This window comes from Rhinopithecus roxellana, chromosome 10, assembly GCF_007565055.1.
Source record: "Rhinopithecus roxellana isolate Shanxi Qingling chromosome 10, ASM756505v1, whole genome shotgun sequence".
Taxonomy (NCBI): Eukaryota; Metazoa; Chordata; class Mammalia; order Primates; family Cercopithecidae; genus Rhinopithecus; species Rhinopithecus roxellana.
In genome coordinates, this window is record NC_044558.1 from 83,524,049 (window position 1) to 83,543,303 (window position 19,255).

A 19,255-nucleotide genomic window follows, 5' to 3' on the forward strand; every position below is an offset into this window, starting at 1 on the left:
AAATCGGCTGGGCGCGGTGGCTCAAGCCTGTAATCCCAGCACTTTGGGAGGCCGAGACGGGCGGATCACGAGGTCACGAGATCGAGACCATCCTGGCTAATACGGTGAAACCCCGTCTCTACTAAAAAATACAAAAAAAACCAGCCGGGCGACGAGGCGGGCGCCTGTAGTCCCAGCTACTCGGGAGACTGCGACAGGAGAATGGCGTCAACCCGGGAGGCGGAGCTTGCAGTGAGCTGAGAGCCGGCCACTGCACTCCAGCCTGGGAGGCAGAGCAAGACTCCGTCTCAAAAAAAAAAAAAAAAAAAAAAAAAAGTTAAAATCAGTTTCCTGGGAGGAGACAAGTCTTAAAGCTGAGGTTGCAAAGTGGCAACCCATGGACCGTATTCAGTGCAGAAACATGCCTTATTTAATCCCACCATCAATTCCTAACAGACTGTATTAGGGAAAACTCTTGGGGGAAATTGCAGTTAAAAATGCAAAAAGCAAAGGACCACTGCATGGGCGGTCCAGTCACGGAAGGTGCTCCAAGCTCACAATCAGTGTCTGTAAGGATAAGAAGGTCTCGACTTCCTCTCCTTTTGAGTAGCGGGCAGAGTCGGCAGGAGAGTGGCCATGCAGGATGGCGACCCGGGGAGCTAACAACACCATGAGGATGAGGAGCCCCCACACCCAGACAAGCCTCCAAACCAGAGCCTCACAGGATTGCTGTCTTTTCTCCAAAAATCAGAAGAAACACTGGATTGGAATCCAATCAGCAGTCATACAAATAGAAATACCCAAGTATGAAGGGTTACACACCAGCACAAGTCAGCAAATAATTAAGGAAAGCCAGCACTCTGGAAGAAAGCTATCTGGGAACTAGCAAGGGGGAGAAAGTTAACAAAGGTTTTAAAAATAACTAAGTTCAGGAAAGAACACAGAAGATTCTGTACCATTGAGCAACAGCCCATTATGAAAGAGGCAAATGAGGGCCGGGTGCTGGTAATCCCAGCACTTTGGGAGGCCGAGGCGGGCAGATCACAAAGTCAGGAGATCGAGACCATCCTGGCTAACACGGTGAAACTCCATCTCTACTAAAAAAAAAACAAAAAAATTAGCCGGGCGTGGTGGCAGGCACTTGTAGTCCCAGCTACTCGGGAGGCTGAGGCAGGAGAACAGTGTGAACCCGGGAGGCGGAGCTTGCAGTGAGCCGAGATCGCGCCACTGCACTCCAGCCTGGGGGACAGAGCAAGACTCTGTCTCAAAAAAAAAAAGTAAATGAGGTCTTGGAAAATAAATACAAATACACAGGTATGATTTTTAAAAAGCTGAGTTAAAATGAAAATATAGAAAAAAAACAAAGTGAATAAAGCTGAAAAACACAGCAGTAAGCTAAAAGATTAAACTGAGGGTTTCTATAAAAAGTAACCAGGCATGGTGGCACATGCCTCTAGTCCCAGCTACTTGGGAGGCTGATGCACAAGAATCACTTGAACTCAGGAGGCGGAGGTTGCACCACTGCACTCCAGCCTGGGCAACAGAGCAAGACTCTGTCTCAAAAAATACATAGTCCAGGCACAGTGGCTCATGCCTGTAATCCCAGCACTTTGGGAGGCTGAGGCGGGCAGATCACCTGAGGTCGGGAGTTCCAGACCAGCCTGACCAAGTTGGAGGAACCCCGTCTCTTCTAAAAATACAAAATTGGCCAGGCATGGTGGTGCATGCCTGTAATCCCAGCTACTCAGGAGGCTGAGGCAGGAGAATCACTTGAACCCAGGAGGCAGAGGTTTCGGTGAGCTGAGATCACACCATTGCACTCCAGCCTGGGCAACAAGGGCGAAACTCCATCTCAAAATAAATAAATAAACTGAGGGTTTCTCCCAGAAAACTGCCAAAAGGACAAAGAGAAGTTGTGACATGGAGGATCCATCTAGATAGTTACAGAAAGAAAGAAATAAACAAGAGAGGAAATAACCAAAGCAGCAATAAAAGAAAATTTCCCAGTGATACAAACACAAGCCTTTTATTTTTTATTTTTATTTTATGAACCTCCTCTTGGTTCAAGCAATTCTCCCACCTCAGCCTCCAGAGTAGCTGGGATTACAGGCACCTGCCACCATGCCCAGTTAAATTTTGTATTTTTAGTAAACGCAGGTTTCACTGTGTTCACCAGGCTGGTCTGGAATGCCTGACCTCAAATTGTCTGCTTACCTTGGCCTCCCAAAGTGCTGGGATTACAGGCATGAGCCACTGTGCCCAGCCAAGAGCTGCTTTAACTGGGGTGACATGATGATATGGTTTGGCTGTGGTCCCCACCCAAATCTCATCTTGAATTCCCATGTGTTGTGGGAGGGACCAGGTGGAGGTAATTGAATCATGGGGGGCAGGTCTTTCCTGTGCTGTTCTAGTGATAGTGAATAAGTCTCATGAGATCTGATGATTTTTTAAAAGGGGCGTTTCCCTTCTCTTGTCTGCGGCCGTGTAAGATGTGCCTTTCACCTTCCCCCATGATTGTGAGGCCTCCTCAGCCACGTGGAACCGTGAGTCCATTAAACCTCTTTCTTTTGTAAATTGCTCAGTCTCGGGTATGTCTTTATCAGCAGTGTGAAAATGGACTAATACAGATGATATCTCATTTAGTGTGTTGTTTTGTTTTGAGACAGGGTCTTACGGTGTTGCCCAGGCTGGAGTGCAGTAATTCAATCAAGGCTTACTGCAGCCTTTACCTCCTGGACTCAAGTGATTCTCCCACTTCAGCCTCTAGAGTAGCTGGGACTACAGGCATGTGCCATTACACCTGGCCAATTTGTTAATTTTTTGTAGAGACTGGGTCTCCCCATGTTGCCCAGGCTGGTCTCGAACTCCTGGGCTTAAGTGATCCTCCTGCCTCAGCCTCCCAGAGTGCTGGGATTACAGGTGTGAGCTATCGCACCTGGCCTCATTGTAGTTTTGATTTGCATGACTCTGATGATCAGTGATGTTCAGCATCTTTCATATACCTGTTTGCCATTTGTATGTCTTCTTTTGATAAATGTCTATTCAGTTCTTTTGCCCATTTTAAATCAGATGATTAGATTTTTTCCTGTAGAGTTGTTTGAGCTCCTCATATTGTCATCTCAATAAATTCTGGAGGATATAAAGTAAAATAGTCTTTTCATCCATAGGCCATATTTGAAAGAATTACTACTAGAGATTGTTCTCTCCAAGAAGACAAAAATGAAATTCAAGTACGAGAAAGATATGGAACACAAGAAACAGTGTAGCACACACACACACAAAAAAAAAAACCTTAAAACTGGGTTTTTAAAGTTATGATTTAAAAAAAAAAAGAGTTTTGGCCAGGTCCAGTGACTCACGGCTGTAATCCTAGCACTTCAGGAGGCCAAGGCGGGTGGATCACCTCAGGTCAGGAGGTTGAGACCAGCCTGGCCAACATGGTGAAACCCCATCTCTGCTAAAAATACAAAAATTAGCCCGGCATGGTGGTGTGTGCCTGTAATCCCAGCTACTCGGGAGGCTGAGGCATGAGAATCGCTTGAACCTGGGAGGCGGAGGTTGCAGTGAGCTGAGATCAAGCCACTACACTCCAGCCTGGGTGACAGAGTGCGACTCCCTCTCCAAAAAAAAAAAATAATAATAATAATATATATATAATATTATATATATATATATACACACACACACACACACACCTCATTTCAGAAACATTTCTTAGAGGTCTTTCTTACTTTCTGTTACTTTTTTTTAAATTTAGTGACAGCATCCTTTTCTTGTTTTATGTATGCAATATTGTCTCTTATCTCTCCCCAAAGAATATTTTGAATTTATTTGAAGTTATCTTTTGCTCCCTGCATTGTTTATTTATTTATTTATTTTTCTCTCTCTCTTAGTTTGTTTTGAACTCTCTCTTCATGTTGGAAGCTTTCCTCAGAAGTCTGGAAAGAAGCCCATGAGGATGACTGATAGGATCAGTGTGTACAGCAGGAGCATGGCCTGTCAGCGAGTAAGCCAGTGGGTGGCCAGGCAGCTCCTTGGTCAGAGGCTTCTAAATGTCAGTATCTGGAGGTCTTCTCTGTGGGTGGTTCTGATTGCCCAGGGGGACCTCCAATTGCCTTCTGGGAGTGTGTATGTCTGGCTGTTCAGTTTCTGGAGCAAGGCCAGGGAAGAGGGCAGTCATTTTGCTGTTTGCTCTGCCCACTGCCACTAAATCTCTCTGCTCCCAGCCTCTGGCAACTCACTCCTTGCACTCAATGCCTGCTGTCCCCACTTCTGGAGCCTCTTTGATTTAATTTCTCCATAAGCTAAACCTGGAGAGGGAGAGAGCTAGTCACCCGAGAGCGCACAGGATGGGGGATGAGAACCCGGAGGTCTTACTGCTCCATACACAGAGTTTGTTTTTAGTCCCCTCCCTACTGCAGCACTGAAGCCTCCAATTCCTGAGACTTTCTGGGATTCCAAGAGAACTGGCCTGCTTTTCACTGGGATCTGCTTCTACAGGTTTGGAGCTACAGGTGTTGCCTTATTTCACTAAATATGGATTTTCTGCTTCTGTTTCTTGTTCTCTTTTACTTTGAGGGTGATTTAGGAGCAAAAGGGGTGACCATGTTTTTAACCATAGTAAAAACTAACATCTAGACAGTTTACTAAAATTTTGAATGATTTGCTAACATTGTAAAAATCATGACATTTCATATTATAGAGACACTAGAATGTTAGCTTTGGCTGGGCACCGGTGGCTCACGCCTATAATCCCAGCACTGTGGGACGCCAAGTTGGGCAGATCATTTGAGGTCAGAAGTTCGAGACCAGCCTGGACAACATGGTGAAACCCCATCTCTACTAAAAATACAAAAATTAGCCGGGCGTGGTGGCCCATGCCTGTAGTGCCAGCTACTTGGGAGGCTGAGGCAGAAGAATCGCTTGAACCCAGGAGGCGGAGGTCGCAGTGACCCGAGATCACACCATTATACTTCAGCCTGGGTGACACAGCGTGACTCCGTCTCACCAAAAAAAAAAAAGTTAGGATTTTCCTGAACTCTCAGAACACCTGACAACACTGGGCCCTTATTTCCACATGTCAGCAGCTGGAGCTCAGGAGCAACTATCCTCTTTATTTTTCTTTTCTTTTTTTTTTTTTTTGAGATGGAGTCTCGCTCTGTCGCCCAGGCTGGAGCGCAGTGGCCGGATCTCAGCTCACTGCAAGCTCCGCCTCCCGGGTTTATGCCATTCTCCTGCCTCAGCCTCCCGAGTAGCTGGGACTACAGGCGCCCGCCATCTCGCCCGGCTAGTTTTTTGTATTTTTTTTTTTTTTTTAGTAGAGACGGAGTTTCACTGTGTTAGCCAGGATGGTCTCGATCTCCTGACCTCGTGATCCACCCCTCTCGGCCTCCCAAAGTGCTGGGATTACAAGCTTGAGCTACCGCGCCCGGCCTTTATTTTTATATTATTTAATTTTTTTTATAGAGACAGGGTCTCCCTATGTTGCCCAAGCTGGTCTTGAATTCCTGGGCTCTGGCTGGGTGCAGTGGCTCACACCTGTAATCCCAGCACTTTGGGAGGCCGAGGCAGGTGGATCACGAGGTCAGGAGATCGAGACCATCCTGGCCAACACGGTGAAACCCCGTCTCTACTAAAAATATAAAAATTAGCCGGGCGTGGTGGTGGGCCCTTGTAATCCCAGCTACTCAGGAGGCTAAGGCAAGAGAATCGCTTGAACTCGGGAGTCAGAGGTTGCAGTGAGCCAAGATCGCCACTGCACTCCAGCCTGGTGACAGAACGAGACGCCGTCTCCAAAAAAAAAAAAAAGAATTCCTGGGCTCAAGGGATCCTCCTGCCTTGACCTCCCAAAGTGCTGGGATTACAGGCATGAGCCACTGTGCACAGTCTGACTGTCCTCTTTATTCATTTATGTATTTTTTTATTTTGAGATGAAGTCCCACTCTGTTGCCCAGGCTGGAGTGCAGTGGCATGATCTCAGCTCACTGCAACCTCTGCCTCCTGGGTTCAAACAATTCTCCTGCCTCAGCCTCCCAAGTAGCTGGGACTACAAGCATGTGCCACCACGCCCGGCTAATTTTTGTATTTTTAGTAGAGACGGGGTTTCACCATGTTGGCCAGGCTGGTCTCGAACTCCTGGTGTCAAGTGATCCACCTGCCTCAGCCTCCCAAAGTGCTGGGTTTACAGGCATGGGCCACTGTGCCTGGAAAAGTTCTTTTTAATGTACAATTCCGGGAGTTTTGACAAACATAAAGTGAAGTGACCACTTCCACGATCAAGATATAGGACAGGGCCGGGCGCGGTGGCTCATGCCTGTAATCCCAGCACTTTGGGAGGCTGAGGCAGGTGGATCATTTGAGGCCAGGAGTTCAAGGCCAGCCTGGCCAACATAGTGAAATACATGAATTAGCTGGGCGTGGTGGCATGTGCTTGTAATCCCAGCTACTTGGGAGGCTGAGGAAGAATTGCTTGAACCTGGGACACGGAGGTTGCAGTGAGCCAAGATTGCACCACTGTACTCCAGCCTGGGCGACAGAGTGAGACTCTGTCAAAAAAAAAAAAAAAAAAAAGAAAAGATATAGGACAGGACAGGCACAGTGGTTCACACCTGTAATCCCAGCACTTTGGGAGGCTGAGAGGAGAGGATTACTGGAGCCCAGGAGCTGGAAACCAACCTGGGTAAGATGGCAAGATCCTGTCGGTCCAAAAAGTAATAAATAATTAGCCGGGCATGGTGGCATGAGCCTGTGGTCCCAGCCACTCGGGGGGCTGAAGCAGGAGAATCCCTTGAGCCCAGAAGTTCGAGGCTGCAGTGAGCTATGACCGTGCCATTACACTCGATTGGATGACAGAACAAGACTTTGTCTCTCAAAAAATATACACACACACATATATATACATAGACACGTATACAAACACACATACACACACACCAGTTCCAGTACCCATCCTCACCCCCAGTTCCCGCTTGTCCTTTGTAGTCAGTCCCTCTCTCCATTGTCCCTGGCAAATACCCATCTGTTTCTTGTTACCATTGTTTTGCCTTTTCCGGAATAGAATCCTCCAAAAAGTAGCCTTGAGTCTGGCTTCTCTCACTTAGCATAATGCATCTGAGATTCGGCCCTGCTGCTGTGTGTATCTGTAGCTCGTTCCTTTTTATTGCTGCATCGTATTTCATTTTATGAACGTACCACTTTGTGTTTATACATTTACCAGTTGAGGCCATTTTAGTTATTTCTAGTTTTTGGTGGTTATGAATAAGACCAGTGTAAATATTTACATCCAGATTTTTGCACTTTTTTAAAATTTAGAGATAGGGTCTTGCTCTGTTGCCCAGGCTGGAGTTCAGTGGCATGATCACAGCTACCTAGGGGACTGAGGTGGGTGGATCACCTGAGCCTGGGAGGTTGAGGCTGCAGTGAGCCGTGTTCACACCACTGCACTCCAGCCTGGGTGACAGAGCAAGGCCCTGTCTCAAAAAAAAAAAAAAAAAAAAAAAAAAAAAGAAAAGAAAAGAGGGCCGGGCGCGGTGGCTCAAGCCTGTAATCCCAGCACTTTGGGAGGCCGAGACAGGCGGATCATGAGGTCAGGAGATCGCGACCATCCTGGCTAACATGGTGAAACCCCGTCTCTACTAAAAAATACAAAAAAAAAAACTAGCTGGGCGTGGTGGCGGGCGCCTGTAGTCACAGCTACTCGGGAGGCTGAGGCAGGAGAATGGCGTGAACCTGGGAGGTGGAGCTTGCAATGAGCTGAGATCCGGCCACTGCACCCCAGCCTGGGTGACAGAGCGAGACTCCATCTCAAAAAAACAAAAAGAACAAAAAAAAAAAAAAGAAAAGAAAAGAGAAGGAAAAAGAGGCTGGGTGTGGTGACTCACACCTATAATCCCAGCACTTTGGGAGGCTGAGATGGGTGGATTGCTTGAGGTCAGGAGTTCGAGACCAGCCTGGCCAACATGGCGAAACCTCATCTCTACCAAAAATATAAAAATTAGCTGGGGGTGGTGCAGCGTGCCTGTAATCCCACATTCTCAGGAGGCTGAGGCAGGAGAATCGCTTGAACCAGGGAGGAGGAGGTTGCAGTGAGCCCAGACCGCACCACTGCACTCCAGCCTGGCGACAGAGGGAGATTCCATCTCAAAAAAAAAAAAATTAGCTGGGCCTCGTGGCACATACCCTATAATCCCAGCTACTCAGAAGGCTGAGGCAGGAGAACTGCTTGAACCTGGGAGGCAGAGGTTGCAGTCAGCTGAGATCGCCCCACTGTATGCGACAAAGTGAGACTCCATCTCAAAAAAAAAAAAAAAGAAAAGAAAAAAAGAGAGTTCTTTTTATGTTCTGGCTACAAGTCTTTTATTAGATATATGTTTTGCAAAGATCATCTGGCAATCTGTCTGCTTGTTTTTTCAATCTCTTATCAGTGTCTTTAGCAAAAAGCTTTGCCTAACCCAAAGTCACAAAGATTTTCTCCTGTTTTCCCCTAGGAGCCTTAGTTTTATGTTTTACATTTTGGTCTATGATCTATTTTGAATGAATTTTGTGATAAGGTGCAAGGTATAGGTTCATTATTTTTGCACACAGATGTCCAGTTATTCTAGCATCATTTGTTGGATGTTTGCAGTTATTATTAACACTGTCCATATTCTCAAGGCTCCTGGGCTCAGGGGTCAGCGACCGTACCTCTGGCCCCAACTGTGCAGTTCAGTCACCTGCCCCATATGCCCCTCAAACCTAACAGCTGGGGCCTGTTGCAATTCTTTGCTTGCAGAAGACTTTGTTTCTGGTCTCTTTACCTCTTCTCTCTCTTCCTGAAATCTGCATAAAACAAACCATGAAAGGGCAGGGTGGCCTCGTGGTCTGGCAACGTCCCTTTGAAAATAAACAAGTGCAGAAACTGAAAGGCATCAGCTACCTCTGGGGACTACTCGAGAAAGAGTTCAGGGCCGGTGCATCCGCTGCGCGTGGCTGTCTTGCCCCGGCCGGGCGGCAGGTCGGATGTGGCAAAACCAAACAGGATCCCGATTGCTTCAGATGTCGCCTCTGGCCAGAGACCCCCAATGCCTCTGCAGCAAGCACCTAATTGTAGGTATGGGGTGCAGGCAGAAGAGTTTCATGGCTGAACAGCCCTCAACAGTTTGTACAGCCTTCCTCAAAGGTCCAGATCTAACTAGTTCCCATCCAACCCTGGGAGGTGGGCAGGTCAGGAACAGTTACCGTTATCTTACACATAAGAAAACTGAGGCACAGAAGAGTGAAGAAATAGATGGGTGTGGGTTTGGAATTTTTTTTTTTTTTTGAGGCAGAATCTCATTTCATCACCCAGGCTGGAGTGCAGTGACGCAATCTCGGCTCACTGCAACCTCCGTCTCCCGGGTTCAAGTGATTCTCCTGCCTCAGCCTCCTGAGTAGCTGGGATTATAAATGCGCACCACCATGCCTGGCCATAACTTTTTTTTTTTTTTTTTTTGAGACAGAGTCTCGCTCTGTTGGCCCAGGCTGGAGTGCAGTGGCGCAATCTCAACTAACTGCAACCTCCACCTCCCAAGTTCAAGCAATTCACCTGCCTCAGCCTCCCAATAGCTGGGATTACAAGCACCCACCAGCACTTCTGGCTAATTTTTGTATTTTTAGTAGAGATGGGGTTTCACCATGTTGGCCAGGCTGGTCTCGAAATCCTGACCTCAGATGATCCACCCACCTTGGCCTCCCAAAGTGCGGGGATTACAGGTGTACCATGCCCAGCCACTCGGCTAACTTCTGTAATTTTGGTAGAGACAGAGTTTCACTATGTTGCCCAGGCTGGTCTCGAACTCCTGACCTCAAGTGATCTGCCCGCCTCGGCCTCCCAAAGTGATGGATTTGCAGGCCAAAAAAAACCTTTTTTTGGGGGGGTGGTTAGGCAAAGCTTTTTGCTAAAGCTTTTTGCTAAAGTCAAAGTCACAAAGATTTTGCCAGGCCATTTTTTTGTTTGTATGTTTTGTTTTGTTTGAGATAAAGTCTTGCTCTGTTGCCCAGGCTGGAGTGCAGTGGCACAGTTTTGGCTTACTGCACTCTCCAACTCCTGGGCTCAATCAATCCTCCCACCTCAGTCTCCTGGGTAGCTGGGACTAAAGGTATGTATCACATGCTTGGCTAATTTTTAAATTTTTTGTAGAGATGGGGTTTGGCTATGTTGCCCAGGCTGGTCTTGATCCTGGCCGCAAGGGATCCTCCAGAATTCATAATTCTGTCCACCACCCCAGCTGGAAATATCTCAAAGGTCCAAATAATGGATAAGCACATTGTAGTACACTCATCCCATGGAATATTCTCCAGCAATGAGAATGAATGACATACAATCTCACACAGTGGTATTGAATCTCACAAATACCATGTTGAGTGAAAGAAGCTAGACACACAAGAGCACATACTACATCATTCCGTGTATGTAAAGCTAAAAAATAAGCCAAATAAATTAGAGCAGGTAGAAGTCAGGGTATCAGCCACACTTAGAGGGGTAGTGACTAGACAGGGATAGGAAGGGGACTCAGGATTAGTGATACTGTTTATTGATCCAGATGCAAGTCACGGAGGTGTGTTCAGTGGGTGAAAAATCATTGAGCTATACCCTTACATGTTGATTAAATATTCAGGACTGGGCACAGTGGCTCAGGCCTGTAATCCCTGTAAATACAGAGGCCAAGGTAGGAGGATCACTTGAAGCCAGGAGTTCAAGACCAACCTGAGCAACATGGTAAAATCCAGTCTCTACAAAAAATAAAAAATAAAAAAATATAGCTGCGCATGGCAGCATGCACCTGTGTGGTTCCAGCTACTCAGGACCCTCACTCAGGGCCTCACTTTGTCATCCAGGCTGGAGTGCAGTGGCGCCATCAGGGTTCACTGCAGCCTTGACCTCCCAGGCTCAAGTGTTTCTCCTACTCAGCCTTTCAAGTTAGCTGGTGCCACAGACCAATTTATGGACTTACTGGGCAGTAACCCATTGTAAATTGAAGAGCATCTGTATTCAACTCTGTTGTTGTATGGTGAAAGCAGCCAGGAACAATATGTAAATGAATGAGCATGGTTTGTGCCAATAAAACTTTATTTTTAAAAAATCAGGTGGGGCCGGGCGCGGTGGCTCAAGCCTGTAATCTCAGCACTTTGGGAGGTCAAGACGGGCGGATCACGAGGTCAGGAGATCGAGACCACCCTGGCTAACACGGTGAAACCCCATCTCTACTAAAAATACAAAATACTAGCCGGGCGAGGTGGCGGCGCCTGTAGTCCCAGCTACTCGGGAGGCTGAGGCAGGAGAATGGTGTGAACCCGGGAGGCGGAGCTTGCAGTGAGCTGAGATCTGGCCACTGCACTCCAGCCTGGGTGACAGAGCGAGACTCCGTCAAAAAAAAAAAAAAAAAAAATCAGGTGGGCTGGGTGCAGTGGCTCAGGCCTGTAATCCCAGCACTTTGGGAGGCCAAGGCGGGCAGATCACCTGAGGTCAGGAGTTCGAGATCAGCCTGGCCAACATGGTGAAACCCCGTCTCTACTAAAAATACAAAAATTAGCTGGGCGTGGTGGCGGGCACCTGTAATCCCAACTACTGGGAAGGCTGAGGCAGAAGAATCGCTTGAACCCCAGAGGCGGAGGTTGCAGTGAGCCGAGATCGTCCCACTGCACTCCAGCTTGGGTGACAAGAGCTAGACTTCGTCTCAAAAAATAAATAAATTAATTAAATTAAAAAAAAAAAAAAAAAAACACAGCCAGATTTGCTGATTCCTGGTCTGCTGGAAGACAGGCTGGGTTCCGAAGCCTCCTTCACTGAGTCTCTGCAGGACCCTGTCCAAGTCGCTTCCCTGGTCTGAGTTATCCTTTCTGTAAATCGGGAGGCTGATTCCCTGCTCTAAACCACCCTTTGGGGTTGCCAGGAGGTCAGATGAGCTCATCACAGAGGGAGCCCAGAGGGAGAAAAGAGCACGATTAAGAGCCTCTTAAGGTTCTCTGATGCAAAGCAGATTGCTTTTTCTGCCTAGGTCTGGACAGAGAAAGCCATTGACCTCAAGTCACCCAGTGCATCCATGGGTACCAGTGCCCCAGGGGCATCCCAGAGACAGGACCCACAGGCTTGGCAGCAGATCCTGGTCCTTGCCATCCCGAGGCCTCTCCCCAACCCCACCTGTGGAAAGAGAACAACAGTGAAAAAGAGACTGGAAAAATGAGTCTCTAATTGGCTGTTCCTTTGAGCCCCCGGCCAGAAGCTATTTGGGTCTACTTTAATGACTGAGCAGCCAGTGCCCAGGGCAGGGACGTGTTGTCTGACCTCTAGCCCTCTGCTCAGTCAGGCACGTCTCTCCTTCCTGTTCCCGGGTGGGCGCATCCCACAAAGCCTGACTCAGGCTGTGCCGCATCTGGGGCATGCTGTGCGGATTACTCCAGTGTCAATCACTTGGGGAAGAGGTGGGTCTTCAGAGAGCAAAGTGTAACTGAGGGCAAACCCAAGGCAACCAGGGGAGGGACATTCTTCCCTTCCCTGTGCCTCCTGCTCTCGGAACTGGTCTTCTGAAGATAGAGGTGCGTGAGGATAATAACGATAAAATAGCAGCTATCATTTGAGATTCACCATGTGCCAGGGTCTGCTTTGAGCGCTTTACACGTATTCATTTAATCCTCACAACAACCCTGTAGGCACCATTATTCTCCCTATTATACAAATGACGAAACAGCGACCCAGAAAGGTTAAGATACTTGCCTGAGGTCACACGGCTCGGGAGTGGTGGAGCTCCGCGTGTTGAGGACTACAGAAGGGGATGCCTCGTTGGTCCAAAACAGGTCCATATGGAGGAGTGCGGGCTCACGTGGGGTAAGACCAAGTGAAGACTTGCCTAAACAATCAAGGGCATTTATTGGCTCACAAAATTGAGACGTTCCGAGGATTGTGCTGGCTTCAGGGCCGGCTGGGGCCAAGGCTCAAATGCTGCCCTTAGAAAGCACACACTCACTGTCTTTCAGTCCTTTCCTGCGATGGTTTCATTCTCAGGCTGATTCCTCCCCACGTGGAAGGAAAGAAGGCTGCAGGCACTCCATTTGAGCAACTCCAGATGCTCCAGCAGAATTCTTTCCCACCAGTTCCCACTAAGGAGTGACTCTCATTGGGCCACTATGGGCCACGTGCTCATCCCTGAGCCAATTGTGGTGGCCAGGAGGCGGGACCATGGTGATTGGATAGGACTGGGTCATATGACCATCCTGGGAGCGGTGCCTGCCCCACTTAAGGACCAGGGAAGGAGGGCGACCCCTATGGGAAGAAGAGGGAAACAGAACTGGATAGACAAGGTCAATGGATGTCTAATCTGAGGCTCTGGAGGACACATACCTTCTTCACCCAGAGGAGCAAGAGAGAGAAGTTGGACTTGGCCTTTAGGGTCTGCAATCCATCCTCGGCCCCACCAGGGACCTCTGTGACACTTGTTGCCTTGGCATGGACTGGAGCTTGGACCTGAGCCTTCTCTGCCTCCCTCCCCCAGCTGACCCCTTCCCCACCCCACCTCCCTGCCTACTGACCGCCTTCGCATTCCCTGAGGGCACATGGGCTGTGTTGCCAACTGCTGGCCCCCTGCTTGGCCTATTTTTCCAGTTCCCTAGTTGCCCAGCTCCCACCTCCAGCCTGGTCTTTTCCAATCCATGCTATTCATTGGCAACACCATCCCTAGTCCAGCAGAGCCTTGGCTTAGAAACTTCCAGCCACTCCTTTGTGTCAAAAAGGAAAAACAAGCTGCTTATCCCCAGGCCTGGTATTCCTCCAGTGTCCTAGGAGATTCCCTGACCCTTGCCATCAGAATGTCTGTATCCCCTAATTCCAAACTGTGGTCGGCATCGGAAAGCACTGGGGCTCCCTTACCTGCCTGGGGGTTAAATGTCAAGTTCGAGTCATTGCTGCCTAGGGCCCAGCACAGCTCAATCAATGCCTGCAAAGCTACATTTCTAGCTTCTGGGCATGAGACTGCTCCTTGATGAAGGGAGGTGGGAGAGGAAGTTAGGGCGCTCCAGTGAGAGACACAGAGGAAGTTCTACAGAATGACTGAGAGACAGTGATCGAGGTGGGGGGAGACAAGGGAGGCAGGGGGAAAAGGCAGAAGCTTAGAGAAAGGAGGGAGGGACACTGATCCAGAGAGCTGGGAACAGACAGAGAGGGCAGAAAGGAAGCACGGGAACGTGTGCCAGCTCAGGCATTTTTTTTCCCCTTAAGCAAACAAGGCCTCTATGATTTGTGTTTTGTCAAGCTGAACTTTCCATATCAGGAGTTTATTTAGCTGAGCAGCCAATTCTGGTAAAAACACTGGAACATGTTAAAAAGGAACGGGTAGGAAGGACAGTCAGACAGAACAAACAGGAGAGAGCATCTGCCTGTAGCTGGTCCACGCAGTGCAGCTTGGCCTAGACCTGCTGACACAACACCCCCACCCCTGCCAGCTCTCTTTAGGGGCTGGCCTAGGGCCAGGAGAGGCTGGACACAGGTGGGGAAGTCAGCTTGGGGGAAGCAGTTTGGGCCGAAAGGGTCATGGCCCTGGGAAAGGTCCAGTTCCAGCCCGACCACGTAAGTCACTAGAGGCCATTAGGACAAGTCAAGCCGAGGTTGCAGTCCACCCGTGCACTAACGCCCCTGAGTCCCTGCCACAATCTAGAGCCCCCTCAGAGGCAGGGAAGCCGAAAACATGTCCCTGCTGGAACCCAGGCCTCAGGGTAGACAGATCAGGCGTGGCTTTTTTTTTTTTTTTTTTTTTGAGACAGAGTCTCTGTTGCATCCAGGCTGGAGAGCAGTGGTGTGATCTCAGCTCACTGCAACCTCCGCCTCCCAGGTTCAAGCCATTCTCCTGCCTCAGCCTCCCAACTAGCTGGGATTACAGGTGCGTGCCACCACACCTGGCTAATTTTTGTATTTTTAGTAGACACGGGGTTTCGCCATGTTGCCCAGGCTGGTCTCGAACTCCTGACCTCAGGTGATCACCTTTCTTGGCCTCCCAAAGTGCTGGGATTACAGGCGTGAGTCACCACACCTGGCCTCAGGTGTGGCTTTCAACCTGGGGGCCTGAGCGGGCATGAGAGTCCTGCATGGGACTGTCCTGCTATTTCCTCACCTGCACAAGGTGGCCGACAATACCTGCCCACAGAAAGGAGCAACTAGTGGGTTGCCTGGCATCCAGTTGGTGCTTAATAATGGCAGCTCTTATGACTCTGGAAGGCAACAGCTCCTGTGTGCAAGGAACTTGTGTGTCTTGTAGAATCAGGGCCACACGGCCATGCACGAGAGGCCGGAGCAGCTAGAGAGGGACAATGTCACCATCGATCTGATTTTACTTACTTAAAATGTGACAAAACCACAAGGTATTCATGATTTGAAATTTTTATTTTCTGAAATGAAACCATTGTACATTGTACAAACCATATCTACTGATGGAATAAATAAGTGAAAAATTATACTGCTGTACAACACACCAAAAAAAAAAAAAGTCTTGAGAGGGGAAAAAAATTAGGTAACGGTGAAAAAAGGTCTTTATGCCTCTAACCAGGTTCTCGGCGATTTAATGAACATTCCAAACCATGACACTGTTTGCTAATGGGAGGTCACCACCCTAGAGGAATCGGTCCACAGCCTTCCGGGTTGTAGGTGTAAGTGCCAGCACTTTGTGGAATGTTAGCCGCAGCTTCCCCGACTTTAAGTTTTGGGGGAAATTAGGTTTGCCCTGGGAGCCCTTGAGGCCACGGGGCCTGATGTCCACGGAAGGCTTTTGCTCGGGATCCCCCGCCCCCTGGCTCGAAGCTGAAAGGTCTTAGATTCTGTGGTGGGGGGAGTGCGAGGGGTGCAGGGTGGGTGGGGGGCAGCAGCTCAGAGGAGCGACTGCGCCAGGGAAGGAAGCACATCGGATTTTTGCAGTCTCGTCATTCTGCGTGGAAGGCCTTCTTGGCCAGCGTGGAGTGCAGGGCTGCTGGCGCTTTGCCTGGCGTGGCCGTGGTGGGGCCCAGCTGGTCCCAATCGCCGGCCCATTCCTACCTTCAGGCACTTCAGAGAAATACTAGTGACAGCCTCAGTACGGTGGACGTCGTCTTAGTCCTCACCTGCGCCAACTCCCCTTGCCTGTCCAGAGAGGCTGCTGCCAACCGCAGGGCCACCTGCGCCTCTCTGTTTCTGTAGATGTGTGTTTCATTCTCCTTCAGCTGTCTTGGTTGTAGCCTCTCGTTTCCCAAAAAAGAAAAGGAAATAAATATCCAAATTCATCTCTCACCAAAATGGAGTTTTGCTGCAAAGAAAAATGTGACTCTAACTCTACGGGATCTGGAGGTAACGCCGCCTTGAGATGCGTGGAGAGGAACCGCATCAGGTAGGTTCTGCGCCAGGGTACAGGACACAGTTCTCAACAAAACTGACTGCCTAAGGGGCAAAATTGATAAGTACAAGGATTTTTTTTTTTTTTTTTAAGACAGAAACCTTTCGGCATTGCTAACTTCAACATTAAGATTTTCAAAGTTTGTGTTTTTTTCCCTTATTTCAGGAGACATTTTGCATGAGGTATTTGAAATTCAGGAACATTTTGATTCTTCTTGAAGTGCAGGAAATAGACAGGATCCCTTGAAAAAAAATAAGAGCCTCACCCTCAGAAACTCTTAAAAAATGGAATCCAGCAGACACTTCCCGTGATGGTCAGGAGAAAGATCCACACATCAAAGGTGGTACCTGAATATGCACCAATTAGCCCCAAAAAACAACAAAACCCGCAACCCCCACCCCCCCGGTAACACACAACTCAAAGGGAGTCAGAACTCCAGTGCAGTAAAGAAAGCTTAGGAAAAGGTTTAAGGTCTGAGGAGTTCATATATTAATTAAGAGCAAACCAGGTCTCAGAACCAAACAATTAGGCAGTTCGTCCAAGGGGGCATCTCCGTTCAGTGAGAGGAAGCTGTTCCAGCGCAGGTGCGGGATGGGAGGGAGGGGAGATTGCGTCTCTCCTTTCTGGAGGGTGTGCAAATCTTTCCAATTCCTCGACGTCTTGTTTGTGGCCTTCGAGGCCCAGCCATCAAGGCCCGCTCCCTGGTGGGGACAGACGGCATGTTCTGGGGATGAGACACGGTCCAGCTGTTGGCTCTGAGAGTCAGAACAGCCTGCGAATAGGAAAGCACATGGATTCTGACCGCTGCGATCCTGCCTCTCTGGGGCACCGGCTGGGGCGTCGGGGGAGGCAAAGGGCAGCAGGTGACTGTGGATTTGAAATCCAAGCGACGTCCTATGAGAGAAAGTTCAGCACCAGCTAATCCTGCCGCCGGCTCCCAGCCTCCCCGGCCCACTCAGTACCTTAAGGAGACAGCCTTGCAGTCAGCCAGAGAAGCCATTTCGTATTCGGAGGTCTGGGAGAAAGCAGTAATGGGGGTGGTGGTGGTGGTGCGGGGGGCAATAGAGAGGAAGTGCCAGAAAATTCCAAGGGCTTTGCATGTCCGTCTGGGCCATGGTGGGCTTGGAGACGCCCAGTCCTGAACGCCCCAAGGAGGGGACAGCACAGTGAGTGCCCAGCCTGATCCAAGGAGCCGAGCCCTTGGGGACTACGCCCCAACACTTGCATTTCCTTGGGCCCTGGTGCCTGGTACTTGGGGCATGCCTAAGGTCCCCCTGCACCTGCAAACCAGGTGGGCTAAGGAGCTCCTCCGCTCCACCCTGCCTGCTCCGATGAAGTCCTGGGGCAGGGAGGAGAGCGGTGAGTAGGGTGGCAGCTGCTGCCCGAACCAAACCAAGAGGGCACTTTGCAGAGGGGGATGCAAGAACCACCAGGATACATGCCAGAGGTCACCTCAAGGGCACAAGGCACAAAAAAAGAAAGCGGAAGGAATCGGTTGAACAGTGAAAAGCCCCGCCGAAAAGCGTTCCTGATCGGTACCACCCTCCAATAGCTTATATCGTTACATAGAGAAGTGGGGAAAAAATACAGCAGCAACACAAATGGAATCCTGGCTTCCGAGACAGTGTGCAGACACTCCTGAGCTGTCAGCCCCACCTGCCTCCCCAAGGACAGCCCCTTAAAGGTTTGAGTGTTTTGCTTCACAGCAGAGTTCTTCAGTGTCTGAGAAGTGACGCCGTTCTGGGTCTTCTTGGATTTGCACTTGGTAAACTTGAAACGTTAGTAGTTCTGTTCGCACCCAAGAGGAATCGCTGGGGCAAAGTTGCTCTAGAATTAATTGCTGATGTACCTTCCACGGAACATGGATCGGAGGCTTTAAAGCATCGTCTACATCTCTTCGGAGTTTTGTTGAGAGGCCTCCAGTTTCATCTTTTTAGAGGGTGGCACTCCTTCCAAATCCTTGGGGAGAGAAGTAAAGGGGAACACAGGTTAATAGGCCAGGAGGGCAAGTTAGGCTGGGCGTGAGGCCGAAGGTCGGCCCAGGAAGGAACCGAGGGAGGGCGGCTTTGTGGTTCAGACCAGCAGTTCCGGACCCGAGGTCCAAACGTGGACTCCAGAGAGTTAGAGTTCGAGGACCTATGGAGACCCTCACACCCGAACTCTTCCTGGAGCTATAGAGCGCGGTGTCCCCTGGCCCCTGCCTGGCCCTATCACAGGCCAATGGCTGGTAACTCAGGAGGTTTCCTACACTGCTGCCTTGGACCCTAGGCTCTCCCCACTCACTCCGACTGGACCGGGAATTGCTATCATCCATCTTCCCATCTGTGATTTAATTGCTAGGGTGATTACTCATGATTATTGGTTCAAGTTCACCTTTCCAAGTTTTTTTTTTTATTGTTGAGACTGAGTCTCACTCTGTCCCAGGCTGGAGTGCAGTGGCGCAACCTCGGCTCACTGCAACCTCCGCCTCCCGGGTTCAAGTGATTCTCCTGCCTCCCAAGTAGCTGGGATTACAGGCATGCGCCACCACGCAAGGCTAATTTTTGTATTTTTAGTAGAGACGGGGTTTCACCATGTTGGCCAGACTGGTCTCAAACTCCTGACCTCAGGTCATGTGCCCACCTCAGCCTCCCAGAGTGCTGGGATTACAGGTGCGCACCACCACGCCTGGCTAATTTTTAATATTTTTGGTAGAGACAGGGTTTCACCATGTCTCCATGTTTCACCATGTTGGCCACGCTGGTCTCAAACTCCTGACCTCAGGTGATCCACCCGCCTCAGCCTCCCTGAGTGCTGGCATTACAGGCGTGAGCCACTGCACCAGCTTTTCCAAGTTCTTTTTACAATTTTTTTTAGAGATAGAGTCTTGCTTTGTTGCTCAGGCTGGGGTGTAGTGGTCATCATAGCTCACT

The 19,255-nt window shown here is 49.4% G+C and overlaps 1 protein-coding gene across 4 annotated transcripts in view; it reads right to left on the bottom strand.

Moving 5' to 3' along the window:
* Window positions 1–15,345: 15,345 nt before the first annotated feature.
* Window positions 15,346–19,255, bottom strand: part of BCL7A (BAF chromatin remodeling complex subunit BCL7A) — a 42,212-nt gene continuing 38,302 nt past the window's right edge. For 2 of the 4 annotated variants that reach the window (XM_030939635.1, XM_030939637.1), the window contains exons 6-7: window positions 18,193–18,302; window positions 15,346–17,115 (exon numbers count right to left, since the gene is read on the bottom strand). In XM_030939635.1, coding sequence (XP_030795495.1) covers window positions 18,231–18,302 — 72 coding nt within the window. In that variant the 3' untranslated portion in view covers window positions 15,346–17,115; window positions 18,193–18,230. Of the gene's footprint in view, window positions 18,303–19,255 lie in introns of all 4 variants that reach the window. The other 2 variants (XM_030939634.1, XM_030939636.1) reach the window with 1 other exon arrangement.